The sequence below is a fragment of the Zalophus californianus genome, chromosome 5, assembly GCF_009762305.2.
Source record: "Zalophus californianus isolate mZalCal1 chromosome 5, mZalCal1.pri.v2, whole genome shotgun sequence".
NCBI lineage: Eukaryota > Metazoa > Chordata > Mammalia > Carnivora > Otariidae > Zalophus > Zalophus californianus.
This window is the reverse complement of record NC_045599.1, coordinates 94,620,631-94,639,050: the sequence shown is the minus strand read 5'-3', so window position 1 is coordinate 94,639,050 and position 18,420 is coordinate 94,620,631. Positions and strand designations below refer to the sequence as shown.

The following is an 18,420-nucleotide window of genomic DNA, read 5'->3' as shown; positions in this document are numbered from 1 at the left end:
TTCCTCCGAGACTACTGGGCTGGATGCCTCCCTCCAGGACAGCTGCAACGTGTGGTTTGTACTTAGTTTCCCACCAGACCAACAGAAATTCTGGAGGGCAGACCTCTTTGCCCCTCTAGCATCTACTCAGCTCTAGCCACACTGAACTAGTGTTTGAAATATTTGATCAGAAGCATGTGGTTTTTTCCTACTTGTTTACATGATCATAACTTAAAAATATGTGAAGCGGAAGTTAAGGGTTAGCTGTTTTTCATTCTGGAAATGTTTGATTCAGCTGATCCTCCTCCTGGAAATTTGAACTTAAAGAACATGTTTGGGGCTTAAGTGTAGCTTTTAGTTTCCTTTGCAAAAGCAGTGTTTTTGATTACCATCCAAAAAGGAATTAGCGTTGGCCAAACAGAGGAAAATTTCTTTGGCAGTTTGGCCACCTTCATTGGCCAAGCCTCCCTTTTAAGTGAGAAATGACCCAAATATTTAAATAATCCCCACAACAAGAATTGTTTTTTTTACCCTTTTCCAGATGTCAATTTTAAAATATAGCCTCATAAGTACACTGCAATCTTACATTAAAATTATGTTACAGAGATGAATGATAGAAGGGACTTCCCTTTGACACCATCTAACTATATAATTTGTCTTAATTTTTTAATTTTAAAAGGTATACATGTGATTTTGGACTATTTGGAATAAAAGATATAAGAAAGACTCTGTGGCACAGATAGCTACTGTTATTTATTTCCTTCCAGTAAAGGAGGGGCTTCACTAATGTGATTTAACTCAAATGTTGCCATATAGTATGGACCTCCCCAAAGAATGTTACAGCAAGGTTCCATATTGGCAGGTATGCGGAAAGGCATAAACAGAGGATTTGGGGAAATTTTGCAACTGGAATTCCTTACCTCTTTCCCTCGGAGTCCAGTTCCCAACAAGTAAACTTGGCTTTCCTCTTGATAACGGATCTGGATGTTGTAAACTTTATCTTTGTACAACACCATGAGGACATATGGATTTGCTATTGTTTTTTTAGAGCTGTCTCTAACCAGGAAAGTGCCATCCTAAAAGAACAAATTCCTGTTATTATGTGAGCAGCAAATGTCCATACTTCTTTTTTTTTTTAACCTAACTATTTGTTTTAGAGAGAGAGCATGAGGGCATGAGTGGGGAGAGGGGCAGAGGGAGAGGCAGAGAGAATCCTCAAGCAGACTCACTGCTGAGCGGGGAGCCCAACTCGGGGCTCGATCCCAGGACCCTGAGATCATGACCTGAGCCAAAATCAAGATTCAGATGCTTAATTGACTAAGCCACCCAGGTACCCCAGTAAATGTCACTACTTCTCTTGCCTGTTAAAGCAGTAGACAAGCCTCTAGAGATCTGGAAACTTAACCAGTTGACAAGTCAGTGAACATTTAGTTTCGTGAACGGTTACAGTCCCCGGTGTCACAGATTTCTTGGTTGTCAAGAGGTAGCAAAGATTGTGTCAGAGAAATTTCCAAATCTCAGAGACCTATTTGAAGTCTCTTGATGAAAAAGAAATCCCTTTTTTCAGTAATAAAATAAATACTAAGTGGTTGAGTGGATAAATGGCCAGACAAAATAAAGGACTTTATTGGTTTAACTAAAGATCTGTCTTCCTACTCCTGGGAGCTAATTCCCTAACCCTTTCTTTCCATAGCCAAAGTCATAAAACATGCAAATGCCTATAAAATTCACCCATTTTACAACCTCGTGATCTCCACATGTTCATCATTAAACACCTGACCATCAACAAATGTGGACCATCTTGTGTTATCACTTTTTTTTCTATTTATTAAAATAGTGTTGTGATTTGTCCTGTACTTTAAAATGTCATTCCATAAATTATTGCTACCTAATATTAATACTGTAAAGATCTAATATTAAAATAGAATTAATTAGTAAGGCAGCTTTAAAATACTCCCTTGTTTGTGTATTGAATCATGATGGCTTTAAATAGCCATCAATCTGCAACCTGCTATCTGCAATAAATAATGGCTTTCCTTTGTTCTTTTTATTTCGACTGAGTAAATTCCATTCAGAACCTCTTCTATTCAACAGATATACCTGTGGACCCGTGATTCACAGCCTAGAATTTAGAATTTAGAGTTTTGAAGACTCCCAGAACCCACAGAGAAACACCTAACTCACTAAATCAGAATCTCTCCAGGTGAAACCCAGGAATCAGAATTTTTAAAGCTCCCCAGGTGATTTAAATGTGCAGCTAAGATTGAGAACTTTTCTTGTAGACTCAAGATGTGAGAGATGAAGGATCTTTGCTTTTCTTTCTCAGATACATAGATTTAAGGTTAAGGTTCAGCACCAGACCACAGGAGATCTGGTTAAACTAGAAATTTCTAGGGGAAAGGGCAAAAGTTTTTGTTGCCTCTCTCCATAGGGATCCCTTCACATCAGTGTGGATGGCCAATTGTGTATAAAAAAATGAAGATGGAACAGTCAGATGTTAGAATTTTGGGGAAAGAGTCTCCTTTTGATAAGGTATGCTTCCTATGACAAGATAGACCTTTTCCGTTAATAAAATCTCCTCAGACTCTGCCAGCCAAATGACTACCTTAATTTAGATTTTTCCCAGATTCTAGGAATAGGATGCTGGTAGGTGTAAAGCTGTCACTAATGGGTCCCCTTGGCCTAACGGCATGGATATCACCTAGCAGAATTTCTAGCCCATAATTGGTCCTCAATAAAAGCCAGTTCCCCTCTTCAGCTTCCATTAATATTTATAACCACTTAAAAATAAACTTTAGCACAGTACCTGGTTTATCTTCCTAAGAGCAGCTTCTGCCTCTGGTCGGGTAATGTAAGAAACATACCATTCTTCATTTAATGAATTCTGAAAATGTAAATTTTTTAAAACAGAATAAATTTTGCAGTTACATATGTAAGTGAAAAGAAAAGCCTCCAAGTAATCATTTTCATAAATCACCACCTTAATTCCATGGGCTTTGAAACATTTGTTTTCTTAATTTGAAAATGGAATCACTTAGGTGGGGCTAAATAGAAGATATTTTGCACAAACTGCTTTTTATCATGACACTGGTTGCAAAGGTAGTTGTGAATAAGCGTTCCATATATAATGGAAGCTTTAATCAGGAAAGATATAGATGTAATAATTTCCTCAGTTTAGTATAATACACTTAATGAAAAATCTGGGTTAATGAGCAGTTAAGTGACTTATTCAAGGTCATAAGCTAGAAAACAAATGAAAAATAGAATTATTTTTCTCTTTGTCAAATACAAAACACACATTTGCAATTGGAAGAGTCTGAAAAAACACCAAGGATAAAGAACCTATTTTTCATCTGGATCCTCCCCTTTAACTCACTAAAAAAAAATTAAGGGTAATTTCAAATAATAATAAAAATACAAAAGAGTATCAAATGGGAGATTCTGGTTATTTGCTAGGAAAAAAAGAAAATTAAAACATATGCTTAATTACCTCTTCTTCCCCAGGAGACAGTGATCGAGGTTTGTTTGGAACTGGCAAGGAGAGGTTTCTTCCTTCAGCTCTAGGAGGTGGTCTGTTGCTAAGGCCTTCAAAAGTACAGCATTTTGCAAGTTAACTTGCTGTAAGCTATTTTTCACTTCTGTCATCACACATTTTCCCCCTAAAATGCCCTTGCAATTGTTCCCAAAAATTAACATTGTAAGAAGCCATAACTTCAAAAATAATTTTCACCTGTTCAAAACTATAAGGGCTGTTGACTGTTTAGGCATCATTCTATAGCCATGTCAGTGAAACTTTGAGGACAGTTCCACAAATTTGAGTGATTTCTTAAATGTGCATGTCACATACTATAAAATAACTAGTCCATTAATGAAAAAGTCACAGTAGTTTTAATGTGATCATCAAAAAGAATATTCAAGAGACTGCTTTTTCATAGGCTCCAGCACACCCAGAATGGATTCCCAACCACTGATATGGTCACAATGCAGTAATAAAGAGAATTAGGTCCTCATTTGTTTACACAATAAGAAATATAATTTACCCAAGACAAGGTGAAATTACTTTGAGAATGTTGTTATCCTCTAGAACCAGAGTTTGCTACCTACTGTTCCTAACTGAATTTTCTAAAGAGGTAGAAGTGTTCAACTCTCACAGAAGACCCTACCAACTACCTGATCAATCAGGAAGTCTGTGAGGTACCTGTAAATTACCCAGCATTTGTGTCTCACCTTCCCTAACACCTTATTGTCTTGTTTATGCTTCCCTGAAACTTTCTGAGTCTGAGAATGTGTTTCCTAATCTCAGCAAATGTTTGATTGTGTTGATTTGTAATCGCCAACGCTGTTTTCTATATGCCAGAACGGCTGTTAAGAACTGAAAAATTCTGTGAGCTGAATGTTCTCTGAATTATTCATGTTGTCATTCATTCATTGTTCAACACATATTTATTCAGCATGACTCTGCCCAGGCCTTAAGTGAGGCACCCCTGTACCCTACCTTTAATCCTCACAGCAACACTGCAAGATGTGTATTATCTTCTTTTGAAAATGAGGAAACAGAGGCTCGGAGAGCCTGAACAAATCCCGTGCTTTTAGTGGCAGGGTCAGGACTTGAACCTGTGATTTCCCAAACATTATTCCGCATAAGTTAAGAATCCTTGGGGTGGGGGAGGGGGATTTGAATCACCCAATCTGCATTTCACAAGCACTCCAGGTGGTTCCCGAAGCAGGGTTGTTCCTCCATCAACAATAGGCCACAAGTGGCAAACTGCTGATCCAGGCCACTGAGCCAGGAGAATTACCCGGGAAGGACTGAGGTCCCCTGGGCCAGGCTAGCAGGATTCTTCACCATGGTGTTCCCTGCTTCAAAATAAGCAGATCAGACTGCCCTGAACTGTTGAGATGCCTTCTTTAGACTCCCAAGGCCTAAACAGATTTTCCCCATCCCTACCTTTGCAGTCCAACATGGCAGGCACTTCACACTGTGTATTGAATGAAAGAAACTATATAGTTAACTATATAGTTAACGAATATAAACAAGGCCTATAGTGCGTAGCTCCTTTAGAGTTGAGGAATTATTTTTCCGCTTCTGCATCTGCAGGCCAGCACCATGAAATCATATTCTTAACAGACCATATACTACTTTTTATTGCAGCCACACACCACCCTTACTATTGAGATCCTCAAGGGAGCTGGGGTGGGTTTTTTTGGACAATATACAGAATATCCTTTATCTTCCTAACATGGGAGCAGCCAAAGGAGAAGACTGAGGACTAGGTGTCCTGGCAGTCTTAGGGGGAAAAGGATCAATTTTGATTAAGGTAAGCATTCCCCCCAAAATTAACCAACTATTTACATTAATAATCCCCACCACCAACCCATGAAACTGGGGGCCTGTGGAATTTACTTTGGGAAACATTGCTGTACGTGAAGTGTCTGAAGCTTAGATGTGCGCAGAAGCCAAGCAAGTAACACAATGAGGGTTGACAAAACAGTGAGTTGTGGACACTGGAAAGTCAAGGGGGCGTGGGGAAACTGTGGAAACCACATAGTATTCACTATACCCTCAAATGCTTAGGAAACATTGACAACATAATGGATTTCATTGGTGTCTCACATGTTTGTGGGATAATGTATTCAACTGAATGTAATGGATGTGCTCCAAAAAAAAAAAAAAAAAAAAAATTGACCCTTGAGCCATAATTCAAGTACTAAGGTACTTTTCTGTTTATAACACACACTGGTGTTCTTGTGTGTGTTCATGACCAAAACGAAAGTGTTTTGTTCCTCACAGCAATTAAAAAAATTTTTAAATCAGGTTGCCTGGATGGCTCAGTCGTTAAGCGTCTGCCTTCGGCTCAGGTCATGATCCCAGGGCCCCCGGATCGAGCCCCACATCCAGCTCCTTGCTCGGCGGGAAGCCTGCTTCTCCCTCTCCCACTCCCCCTGCTTGTGTTCCCTCTCTCCCTGTGTCGCACTCTGTCAAATAAATAAATAAAATAAAATAAAAATTTTAAGTCAACCTTTAAAAATCAGGTAATTTGGGGGCGCCTGGGTGGCTGTCGGTTAAGCATATGCCTTTAGCTCAGGTCATGATCTCAGGGTCCTGGGATTGAGCCTAGTGTCTGACTCCCTGCTCAGTGGGGAGCCTGCCTCTGCCTCTGCCCCTGCCGCTCCCCCTGCTTACACTCTCTCTCTCTCTCTCTCAAATAAATAAAATCTTTAAAAAATAATAATAAAAAAATCAGGTAATTTCATATTAAAAGCCATATTTCCAGTTTTTCTTGAAAAAAAAAAAGAGAAAATCTGGCAACACTAGGCCAGTTTCCTGGCATAAGAAAAATCTATTTGCTAGAGTTGGGTAACTTTCCACAGTCATTCAACACTCAGTCATTCAACAAACATTTTAAAAACTGCCTACCATGTGTCAATCATTTGCAAGTCTCTTAAGGCTGGAAAATAAACACAGTCTAGTTCTACCTTGTAGGCCTTTGCTGCTACTCAAAGTGGTTCATGGACCAGCAGTATCAGCATCACATGAGAACTCGCTAGAAATGCAGACTCTCACATCCCACCCCAGACCCACTGAATTAGAATTTTAACACAATTTCCAGACGATCTGTATTCATATTCAAGTTTGAGAACACTCTCAGCAAATACTTATCATGGACACCCGGAGAAGGTATTAAAAATGCAGGTCCTCATCCAGACTTACTGAATCAGAATCTTAGGGGGTTGAATTTTCTTAATTTGTATTTTAAACATGTTCCTCAACTCGCAACTCAAGGAGAGATTCATTATAGAAACCTAAAACTACCGAGAATGCCAAGCACTATCCTGAGCACCATATAAAAACAGCAGGGAGGAAAAGCTCTCTGCGTCAAGGTTAAGGACAAGGACACCTTTCTGAGGCCGTGTGTGTGTGTGTGTGCGTGTGTGCGCGTGTGTGTGTGTGTGTGTGTTATGTAGTAGCATCCTAGAATTCCAACAGCCCTGGCACACAGCAGAAACGGAATTAAATATTGAATGAGAAAACATATCTTCTGGCTTTTAGGAAATAACCAAACCTTTGCCAAAAGGCTTTGGGACGGTTAGGAATCCAGTCATGGAGGCATGTTGCCTGGAGTAGGTCACTAGAGCCCAGAGTACAAACCTTGAGAGAAGTATGGCGGCAGGGAGGCACTCTGTGGGAAACCACTGTTACTGCGGAGACAGAAAAAGAACAGATTGACATTGGGTTGGGCTGAAGAGGCTGATGGGGAAGCTGTGTTAGGGAAACCCACTGAAAATGCTGCTTCGTTTGTGACTATTACCGTCCGTCCCTGAAGCCGTGGCAGCTGGACAAAGAGGAGGGGCTGATGGGGCACATCTCACTACTGACCCAAGGCGGACTACCCCAAATGCTAACAGACTCTGAAAGCCGAAACAACAAAAATCCATTAAAAAGCATTGGAAGGTTATTTTAGGAGTTGGCTGCAGTTTAAGACCTTTGAGTTTGGAGAATGGCAGACGTCATCTGGGGAGAAGACATCTCTTTTGGTTAGGAACATATATGAGTGGGCATGTAGATTGGGAACAGTGAGTCCTGGGGCCGGATGGTCCACAAGCGGGGAGGTGGCTGGGTGAAAAACCCAGAGAAGGCCAGGTGGCCCTGCAGCAAACAAAAACAGTATCTTCAGGGATGGGGGTGGGAGGAGGACTGGTGGGGGCCCCGAAATATTGCTGGCTCTGTGCTGAGCACCCATTCCCCCACCTGCTAGCCCAACCCTGTCAGTCTGCTCTGCTCAGCAATGGCATGGAGTGGTCTTCGGCACAAAGGAAGGACAGGGTTGGGGCCCAGTGAGGGATGGAGTAGAATGAGAAAATGGCAGAAGAAAAACAGCCGGAAGAGTGAGAAGGAAAAGCAGAAAATCAAAGCAAGAGGCACACTGGGACAATGAAAAATATTTGAGACTCCTAGATACCTAGCAAGCGTTAGTGAGGTCATGCTTGTGGTTTTCTCCCGTATTGAAGGTGGGGACTGGGCCTCTCTCTTTGCATGGTAGAGAATGAACTCAAAGGGCTGGGGGTTCTGAGGACACAAGGGGGCAGCTCCCGGGCTTGTTTAGGGAGAAATGGCCTGTATCTTTCTCCTGTTCCTGCCTCTGCCTCTGGGCAGCCTCCCTGTGTGCCCTGAGAACCGCTGTTGCTGTTGAGAAAGCGGGCCTACTAGGGACAGAGCCTATGCAGTGAATTTGTAGCATCTGCTAGGTCCTCCCATCCAAGATCTGGATGAACTCCAAGTACTTAAATTAATTGGGTTTCTTGAGTGATCGTTTTAATTCACAAAATGAAAGCATTCCCCATTACTGCCCAAGGATCCATTCTGTCTGGGTGACCATGGGGTAGTCAATTCTGTATCCCTCCAACCCCAAGCATAGAGACTCCAAGAATAGCAGCGGATTAACACGTGTAGTCGTTTATGCTCAGCTTGATTTTGTTTCTGAAAACCCAAAATATTCCGACCTGACTACCACTGGCTCATTTCTTTCTTCCCCAAACCACCCAGCATTCTTTCTTATCAATGGACCTGGGTGTGGTGTTAAGTTCTCACTGAATGACGTTACCACAGACCTTTCAGAGAATGCTCCAAGCACGTGAGGTGACGGGAGGGTGTGCTTGGCCAATGGCTTGGTGGATCTGGAAGGGAAAGTATTGGAGCTCATGGAGGGCATTGTGGGTTGAGGCAAAGGTCTTTGATGCACTGTGGGGGAAAGGAAAAATAAAACAGATTATCAGGAACCAAGTGTCCCAGGAACCTTCCAGAACTGCTCCCCCATAAGTCAGAAACAGCTGGTCAAAAGATCAAATGTAATTATGGAGTGGTAGGATGGAACCCCACCCCCAAGGTTTTTCTAGATGATTTGCCACCTTAGAGTGCATTAAAATGCTGCCATTCTAGGGGCGCCTGGGTGGCTCAGTCGTTAAGCGTCTGCCTTCAGCTCAGGTCATGATCCCGAGGTCCTGGGATCGAGCCCTGCATCGGGCTCCCTGCTCCGCGGGAAGCCTGCTTCTCCCTCTCCCACTCCCCCTGCTTGTGTTCCCTCTCTCACTGTCTCTCTCTGTCAAAATCTTTAAAAAACAACAACAACAAAAAATAAAATAAATAAAATGCTGCCATTCTATATTCTCTATAATATACATTTATCTTATTTTTTCATTTTTGCAATGCTATCTTGGCAGAAAATTGTCAGTTGGAAACCATATGAATTTCAGAAATGATTCACAAGTTTTGTTTTATGTAAGCCAAATTTTATGCTGTCTCATTTATCTACAGTTAGTGATCCTTTCCTGTATTAGAAGGCATAAATATTAGAAATTTTTCTATCAAACCATATATGTGATTTTTAATTTTGCTGTACTGTTAAGTTATTTGCACCATTACTGATGAACATAACAGTTCTCTTTGGTAACCCAGATAAATAATGCAGTATACCAACTGATCTACGTCTACTTAATACTAATTTAACAATTATAATTGATTCTATGGGATTCCTGTGCTAAATAATTCCACATGAATGCCTGAGCAGAAAAATGAAGAAATGAGTTATAAGTTGTAAGGAAGCTTTTTCTGAACATACCATCATCTTCATCCTGGTAAAGGGAAGAAACAAAAAAAGGTATTAGCCTATCATCAAAACACAATTCCTAAAAGAACTGCATTTCTCAATCATATAAATGTCTCTCTTTCTTTAGCAGTTGTGTGTTTCCATAATAAATATATTGTGGAGAACAGTAAAGCTTGCTAAGTGGTTCATAATTTCTTAATACAAACAATCATCTAAGGACACTCCAATCTGAGACTCTCAGAATAGGTTCTGAGGTGTCCAAAAGGGCCGAAAAACACAATAATAATGGCAGTATCTACTATGTGCCCCCAAAGATTTATACACAGTGTCTCATCCAATTCTCCTAGCAACCCTTTAAAAATTCAACATCCTCATTTTACAAATGGAAACGTGGCGCTCAGGAAGGAGTCCTAACTTGCCAAGGGTTATAGAAATGGATTTGTCCCCTAATTTGACCCAAGGCTCAGCCTTCTTTCTGCCACGCCCCTTAAAAGCAACTCCACTTTATTTATGTACCATGTAGCTTACAAGGTGTCTACATTGCTCAGCATTTATCTTCAGGCAACCTGTGAAATAGGCAAGGGAAGAGCTATTTGCTGTACTCCTCAGATGAGAAATGATGTTCCAAGAGGCGAAATGATTTTGCCATTGACCGGCAGGCCAAAACTGCCACTTTGGACTTGTTTTGATAGGCCAGCACACTGGTGAAGAAAGACCACCTTATTCAAAGTATTGTTGCAAGGATTACGTTGGTTATTCCATGTGCCTGGTATATGTGGAGTGCTCAGTGAAAGTTAGCTGTCATTGGTCCCACCATTGAGATAAGAAGAGTTATAGCCAGAATCATTCATCCCAGTTGGCCAACTGGGAGTCCCAGCAAAGTGCTACACATGGGCTCAGTGAATGCCCATGATGAAATCTCTCTTCAACACCATTGCAACAATGTCATGTTTCCTTCTACAACTCTTGGAATTCTCATGACAGGAGCATCGACCCTCCCAGAGACTGGGGACCTCAAGAGTATAATGTTATCCTCACTTTCAACCTTGTCTCCTCTTTCTCCCTATGGCTCTGCAGCCAAGCTGCTGTCCCTGCAGTCCCTGTAGGGTGAACGGGCATTGTCACCCACCTGCCTTTGCTCAGGACGTTCCTGAGGCTGGAATGCATCTGGGCTTTCTCTTAGGATGACTCTATTCTATGCCCTCCCCATCATTCAATGACATCATAAATCTCACCTCTAAGAAGTTACCCCTCGCCCCTCAAGCCCCATCAATTACTTTCTTGCCTCCACCACTAGAGCTCATTCCATGATCCCTTACTGTTTAGCATGTTGGGTGTGGGTCTGCCTGTCTTTCATATCCTAGGACAGTATCTGAACCATCATAGCATCTAGCACAGAGCTGCAAGACAGCAGGCTCCTGTGGGCTGAGCCCTTGAACAGTGGTAGGGGTGTGATCCCCTTCAGAGGGCTTATGGTGTAGAGGAAAGCGCACAGGCTTGGATTCCAATCCTGGCTAATCATAGCTGTGCAACTTGTGATGAGCATCTTACCCCTTACGAGCTTTGATTTCCTTTTAGGAAAAGAGAAACAATGATTCTTCATAGGGTCATTAAAGGCAAAACATGTGTAAAGCTGGGGTGACCAACTGTCCCTGTCCAGTTTGCCTGAAACCGATGGGGCCTCTGGGACATAAGATTTTCATTGTTAAAACTGGACATAAAACTTACATTGCTGTTTCCCAGGCAAACAGCTCATCATCCCAAAAGTCGCTAGCTTGTCAACATGCACACAGCAGGCATTCAATAATTGCTATTCCCTCTCTTATTCAGGTCATGGACTTATTAAAAGGGAAAACAGAGGGCTTGTAAACTTTGCCTCGAGGCCCAGACTCTTGGGCATCCCTCCTTTTATGCTTCCCTCCAACCACGGTCATTTACCTTGTGAATCACCATCTGGGAATGGGGCTGTGATGCAGCCGGCCACCCTGGGAGCTCTCAGAGGCACCAGAGCAAAGCCATGCAGCACTGCGGGCAGGAGGAGAAGACGGAGGCCCTCCCCGGCACCAGCATTTAGGAGCTGACTGCGTGCAGGCCTTGCTCCATGCACTGGGCTTCAGTGACGTCTGCGAAACGCGTGGCCCCAAGCTCCACAGAGCCTGCACTGATTTTCCCTGCGCCAAGAATCTACCAAATGGGATTTTGTACTTACATTCTCTCTTCTGTCCGGTCCCCAACCGTGCCTGAAATGAATTTAAAAAAGAACTGAACATGAAGAGTTCCAACGAGCCAGACTCAGAATATAGATAGTTTCACTTGCTCTAATAATGAGAAATCAAACCCACTGAACTGTGATAAAATGGGGGGGGGGTACAGCAGAAAAGCCAAGGAGCAGGAGTTGAGGGAGGGTTTGGTGACTCAATGTTCTGTCACCATTGCTGAGCTGAGCTAGGCAAACTTTAATTCTTTTAGCTACTGCAGCAAATAATTACATTTATATAAAAAAGGTTTAGTCAGCAAACTAACTCTTTAGTAGCTATTAAATTTCACTGAGTAGATGTTTCTCCAAGCAAATGAAAACATTTTAAGTAATATTCTCCTCTGCTGGTATCTTAAAACAGCCATCTCGGGGCTTACCCTTCGGGTAAAGGGAAGACAGTTGGAAAATGCTCCTGCTCTGGGACTTTTCCCAGATGCACGAGCTAGTCAGACAGATTTGGTGACAGCTGCCTTTGGGCTCTGGCAGGCAGCTGTGTGTCTGGGCCCATGTCACGTCCTCCTTGGACAGGGGGACCAGAGAAGGAATGTATCGAATGCCTCCTATCTGTCAGGGGCTTCACGCGGCATCATCTTCCCATCGTGGGTTTATTTAAAATTTTGATATTTTGTTCATTATATACTTTTTACATTCATTTTGATTTCTAAAAAGATTCCATTAAAAAAAAATCCATTCAAAATATCTTGATTACTGAGGGTTTTTTTCTGGTGCCCTCTAGCCGTGGCCCTGGTTCAATCCAACAGCAGGAGCTATGAAGCCTGATTATGCTGAGGAGAAAAACAGAAGCCTTGGTTATGTCCTTCGTAAGGAGAAAAGTGGAGCCTGACCTCAGATACATTTATGCCTTTGGTACATAGGCCCCAAAAGACTTCACAGTAAATTTAGAAATAGTAGAGCAATTCTGCCATTATAAAATGTGGCTGAAGAGTGAGGAAGACCCTTACAGTGACCTAAAAACCTCTCCCAATTATGTCATCTCTGCTACGTGTCTTGAAAAATGAAGTGGCAGGTAGTGTTCCCACGGATTGAGGTGAAAGGAAAACATGAGCCCGGGTTTGACTGGTTGAGGAGGCGTTCTCCACAGACAGTAGCCATTCCCGTCCTCCTGATGAAGCATCGCTCCACTCCTTTCTTTGCTAGATCACTGTCGTCTTCAAAGGGACCCAGGACTTGACATCCAACCCGAGAAGCCAGAATTCCTCAAGCCCCAGCAGCGAAACCATCCCCTGCTCCCCAGGAGCACCCGTGATCTTCGGTTCCTTGTAGGCTACTGCTAGGCAGGCTGTTGGCGTCACCTCTCTGAGTGACAAACTCAGGCAACAGAAGACAGTTACCTGGGCACAGGTGGCTTCTTCCCTGGCAGGGGGCTACCCCTGTCATGCCTTTCAGTGGCTGGCGGTAAAGGAGGCTTTTGCATCTTGGGTAAATGCTCCCCGAGAGGCCTGAAGAGTTGAGAGAAAGCCGGGGTGAGGACCAAACTGAACCATGTTTCTACAGCATACACCATGTACCCTCACACAGATGCGACAGGGCACGTTACCTTCCCGCGGGGGCCGAGGGCTGTAAGACAGGAGGGAAGACATGTCAGTGTCCTCAGCACTTTTCAAAGAATAAAGACAAGACACAAAATGAAACCAAAGTAAAAACAAACAGAACAAACCAGGGAAGGAGCTTACCTTGTCAGGAAATGGGGGCTTCTTTCCTGTAAACGACAAAAAGCAGGCAGGCCTTGAATACTTGATCCACTAAGCAGGAGGTATTCAAACATAGTCTGATGAAACCATGAGTCCGAGCCCTGAGGGGGCCGACTGGGTGTGAGCATTGAAGAATCACAGACTTCAGACCTGGAAGATGCCCATATGGAGCACCTAATTTTACAGGCTCAGATAAATTACGTGACTAGCCCAAGGCCACTCAGAGTTGTGTACATACAAACAGTATTCTGAATTCTGTGCTTCTTTTCAACATTTGATTTTATGTAACTGATGATAAGAAGGATTAAAATGTCTGCTTGGGATTTTATGCCTCTTTCATTGACTAAGAAGTTCTTTGGATAGCCTCAGTTTATTCCTGTAACTGAAATAAGCCCATTTGCCCCGGAGGGGTTAATTTTCCTCCAATCCTGTGGTACATTTGACATTACCTAAAGTATTACACTTACTTTCTGGAAGAACTTTTGATTTGGGGAAGAGCATTTTAGGAGATACTCCTGGTGGGGTGCAAATCATTTTGTCTTAATTTTTGGTTGGGTTTTGTTTCTTCCTTCTTTTTACTTTTCTCTCGGAATAGACAACATGCAGGTTCCCTGAAGAAATGCTAGGTGTACCTGAGAACTCTGCATTGCAAAGTTATTCAAAGCAATTTATTTTTGATTCTGTCCGAAGTCCCTTCGAGTAGATAAGCCCTATGTTTTTAGTGCAATAAAAAGTACCACTTAACTATTCAACCAGGTCTATAAGCAAATCCTATATGCCTTGAGCAAGTTATTTAAGGTCTTTGAGTCTCAATTTCCTCACCTGTAAAATGAGTATTATAGGTTAAAAATGCACAGGTTTGCCGTAAGGATCAGGTGACGATCTATATGCAGGGTCAGGCACATATCCATGGGTGCTGACAACTCCTAGATACTTCCTCTTTCTTTCCCTCCCTCCCATACCTCTGTGCAGTTAACACCCCAAGGTGAATGATGATATGATTTTCATGACATGATGTACAGCCCAGGCCCCTGACAGGGCCTAAGAATCTCCTCCTACTGTGAAGAGCTCACTGCCCAGTAAGAGACAGTTTTGGTGGTATAAGAAATGTTTATTATTCATAAAACTCTGGCTTAGGATGGAAACCCTACTTTACAGGGTTACCCAGAAAATTTAGATTTATATTCTTAGGCTTAAGTAGGTTTTCTTTTTTTTTAAAAAAAATCTTCTGATGTATGCATATTCTCTGGGCATCCTAAGAGGTTAGTACTCTCAAAACATCATGGACAAGGAAGCAGTCAAGAGTAGGTATTGTCAAGAAAGGGTACCTTTAAAAACAGTTTTTTGGGGGCACCTGGGTGTCTCAGGTCATGATCCCAGGGCCCTAGGATGGAGTCCCACATCAGGCTTCCTGCTCAGCAGGAAGCCTGCCGCTCCCCCTGCTTGTGCTCTCTCACCCTCACCCTCTCTCTCTCTCTCTCTCTCTGTCAAAGAAATAAATAAAATCTTTAAAAAATAAAAAAAAATAAAAAGTTTTTTTTTTTTAAAGAATCTTTTAAAAGGAAACTTTTGTTCAGGAGGTGACTCTGAAGGATTTGATGTCAGTATTCCACTTTTCTGATGCTTTGACTTCTGGTAGTGAGCCCATCTGGGGTCTGAACTTGAATCTCTCTGTCTTCATTTTCATGTAATTTGAACAGCCCTATACAGCAGACTGCTCTGAACTCAAACAGCCGACAGAGCTTTGCATGAGTCCTCAGAGCTGTGGTCCAGTTCGTGGAAACAGCAGCAAGCAGGAGCCTCAGATCTAAGAACTGAAATTCATTTGCACACGGGAACCTGAGGCCACAGTAGCCTAACTGCCTTGCTCAGAGTGCGGGTCAGGAAGGCTGGGTGTGGCCAGGATTCGGGGCTCCTTCTCTGGCAAGGCTCCCAGCTCCTCCCCCAGAACTCCCTACCCCAGAGCAAGGAAAATCCAGGGTCTCCAACTGTAGCATGATGTGGCGGAAAAGAGCACCCGCTTTGAAGTCAGAAAGACATGGGTTCAAATCCTACACCAAGTTATGCAAATGTAGAAAAGTTCTTCAACCTCTCTGAACCTCAGTTTCATTGTCTGCAAAATGGGGGGATACACCCCCTTCGTTGGGTTGGTGTGAGGATAATATGGGTAAATTATTTTTGGTAGGTAAAGTACTTGCCCCAGAGTGGGTGCTCAATAAATGGTCGCTAAGTTTTAGAATGGAATTGAAAATAGCTTTATACAGAAGTAGCCATATTCCAAGAACACTCTGGGCCACTTTTGGGGGAAAAGGACTGTAGGATAGCCACAGTTTGGTCAGCTGCACATGGGCAACGATAAACAACTTTGACATTTGAATAGCACCTTGGAATTTTATCAAGCATCTTCTCCTTACAGAACCGAACACCTTACAAAGAAGGAGACAACTCTGAACACACATGGTCCCTGCGGTCAGTAAGCGGCTCAGTAGCTGCCAAAGCAACTGACAACAGCTCTCCCAGACCTCCTGTCTCAGCTCAGGCCCTCCCTCTGCACTGCACTGCCTCCCACACCATCCTTCGGGAGGACAATGAGATATGTGTATACATGGCACCCATGTAGAAGCAAGCCCAGCCCAGGGCTGACAGCAGGAGTTCTGCAGCCAGTCTGACCTGGGGTTGAGTCTCTACCCCCATCACTGGGTAGCTGAGTTATTTGGGAAAGTTATGTCTTTGGGCCTCGGTTGCCTCGTCTATGAAATGAGGATGATGCTAATAGTCCCACATCACGGTACCATTATGATTGTGGTGGTGCGTGTGAAAATCATGCCGTAAGCACTCTATAAATATTGGCCATTGTTACTAGGCATCAAATAGAGAGATACCAACCTAGTGTGAAGGGCTCTCTGTCGAATGGTGCTAATGAACGATCGAGGGGAGGTTTTGTGCTTCTGTCTATGGAAGGAGCAGGGACTGGAAGGGAAAAAGACTGAAGTCAATTACAAGAAGAAAGCACTTGGTTGGGGCTGAAGGAGCAGGTGCGCTGGTGGGTGAGAGAGGGCAGCCCCCGGACTTACGCTTTGCTGTTTTATGGTTTCTACTTCTGCTAGGCTCTTCATGGTTTGGTTGGGGTGGGAGGAGTGGCTGTTTAAAAAAGATCCACATGTTAGGTAGCATCTAATTAGGATACATCCACAAGTGCTCACTTGGGGCCTTATCGCTCCAAATCTGTCTGACTCTGTTCACTTTCCTGTCATTTCTCTCCTGGACCATAACCTCTTTACCTGAGTTCCCCATCCCACACGCTTTCATCCGAGGTATTATCTGCATGGCAGTGGAGTGAGTCTGTCACTCCCCTGCCAAGCCCTCAAGTGGCCCCTATCACATTAGGAACACAATAAAAACTCGCCGTGTGTCCACCTTTCCAACTCCTTCTTAGACTCCTCTCTCCAGTGCCCACTGGGCTCCCACTCCAAGTGTCTTCTTACAGTTCCTGCAAGATCTTAAGCTCATGCCCTCCTTCTAATCTCGGTACTTGTGTTTCCCTCTGCCTAGAATGTTCCTTCCCTGGCTCCTGCCACAACTGGCCCATTCTGTCCAGCTCAATGTCACCTTCCCACCCATCATCAAGTTACTGGGTTCTCTGTCTCCCTAACCACACATTACTACTCAAATTGTCTTGTGCATACATCTGCTTACTTGTTTAGTATCTGCCTCCCCCAACCAAAATAAAAAATTTATAAAAGCAAAGGGACCTTATTTGTCTTGTTCGTGCTCTATTTCCAGCAGCTAGAATACTGCTTGGCACACGGTCAGCGGCTAGTAACTATCTATTGACTGAATGAGAGAATTCTGCATCCCAATAGTGGAGGTGGAGGCCTTCAGGTTTCAAAGCAAAATGTTTTGTAGATCAATTCAGCTCCCTGAGCCCCATTTGCAAGAAAACTGCACAAGCAAGAGGAAGCCATGTATGCTTAGATGAAAGGTCCCAACTGTGGGGAGGTCTGCATTTTGAGATTTTGGGAAAATACATTCTCTCGTTCCTTCTAGCCCTGACACTTTGGCAATTACCCTGCAGTTAAAGTGCTCCGATCCCTTTTGAAGAAAACACATTTCCAGCTATTGACATATTAGCCTGAATTTCTCGGGGTCTCTCTGGGTATTTAACTGGACCCACAGGACCTGAGGCTGTAAGCTTGAAGAAAGAGGAAAGGCAGTTTGCGGCCTCTCTCTCTCTCCCCCTGGGTTCTCTACATTCTAAGCCTTGGCGGCTCAAGCCACCGGCCCGCGGAATTTCCGCCTCTGGCCAGTAGGTGGCGCACATCTTGCGGCGAGAGAAGGTGCTAGGGACCCACGCGATAGCGGTAGGGGCCATTTACTGACCTTGGTCCGTCGGGTTTATTTCACAGTTTTTATTAGTTTCAAAAGTGGGACAGCAATACTTCATTACTGAAGTAGTTTAAATTGTTTTGGGTAAAAAGAAAATGCCGATGATATGCACTAGTATGTATGTCACCCCCCTAACCCCCACACTGCGAGTGCTTGGGTTTGCATGTTCCCAGCCTATATATAATCTGTTCTTACTAGTCAGCATTGGGTAAAGATACGTTGAAGTCCTCTCTCTGGCAAAGGAGGGATCAAAGTGGACACAGCACCAGTGAAGAAAGCTGGGAGGCCTACCACGTGACTCCGGCCTGCCGGCGGCGGAGGAAACCCAGCTGTCGGTCTCTGGGGGGGCACGGGCGGCTGCTGCGGGACTTTGCTGGAGGGGGGCCGGTCTGCGGAAGGGCAAGAGCAGTAGGGTAGTGAAATGAAAGCAGAAATGCCACACCAAGGCGGGCTGTGTTGTCCGGGAAGAGCAGACCCCACG

At 43.5% G+C, this 18,420-nt stretch overlaps 1 protein-coding gene across 1 annotated transcript in view; it reads right to left on the bottom strand.

Annotated features, from left to right (window-relative positions):
• Nucleotides 1–18,420, bottom strand: part of LCP2 (lymphocyte cytosolic protein 2) — a 43,787-nt gene that overhangs the window by 777 nt on the left and 24,590 nt on the right. The window contains exons 8-20 of the mRNA XM_027605216.2: nucleotides 18,231–18,328; nucleotides 16,628–16,694; nucleotides 16,440–16,523; nucleotides 13,536–13,561; nucleotides 13,400–13,419; nucleotides 13,194–13,301; nucleotides 11,794–11,824; nucleotides 9,597–9,609; nucleotides 8,590–8,719; nucleotides 7,130–7,179; nucleotides 3,470–3,564; nucleotides 2,786–2,863; nucleotides 900–1,055 (exon numbers count right to left, since the gene is read on the bottom strand). Coding sequence (XP_027461017.1) covers nucleotides 900–1,055; nucleotides 2,786–2,863; nucleotides 3,470–3,564; nucleotides 7,130–7,179; nucleotides 8,590–8,719; nucleotides 9,597–9,609; nucleotides 11,794–11,824; nucleotides 13,194–13,301; nucleotides 13,400–13,419; nucleotides 13,536–13,561; nucleotides 16,440–16,523; nucleotides 16,628–16,694; nucleotides 18,231–18,328 — 956 coding nt within the window. The remainder of the gene's footprint in view (nucleotides 1–899; nucleotides 1,056–2,785; nucleotides 2,864–3,469; nucleotides 3,565–7,129; nucleotides 7,180–8,589; nucleotides 8,720–9,596; nucleotides 9,610–11,793; nucleotides 11,825–13,193; nucleotides 13,302–13,399; nucleotides 13,420–13,535; nucleotides 13,562–16,439; nucleotides 16,524–16,627; nucleotides 16,695–18,230; nucleotides 18,329–18,420) is intronic.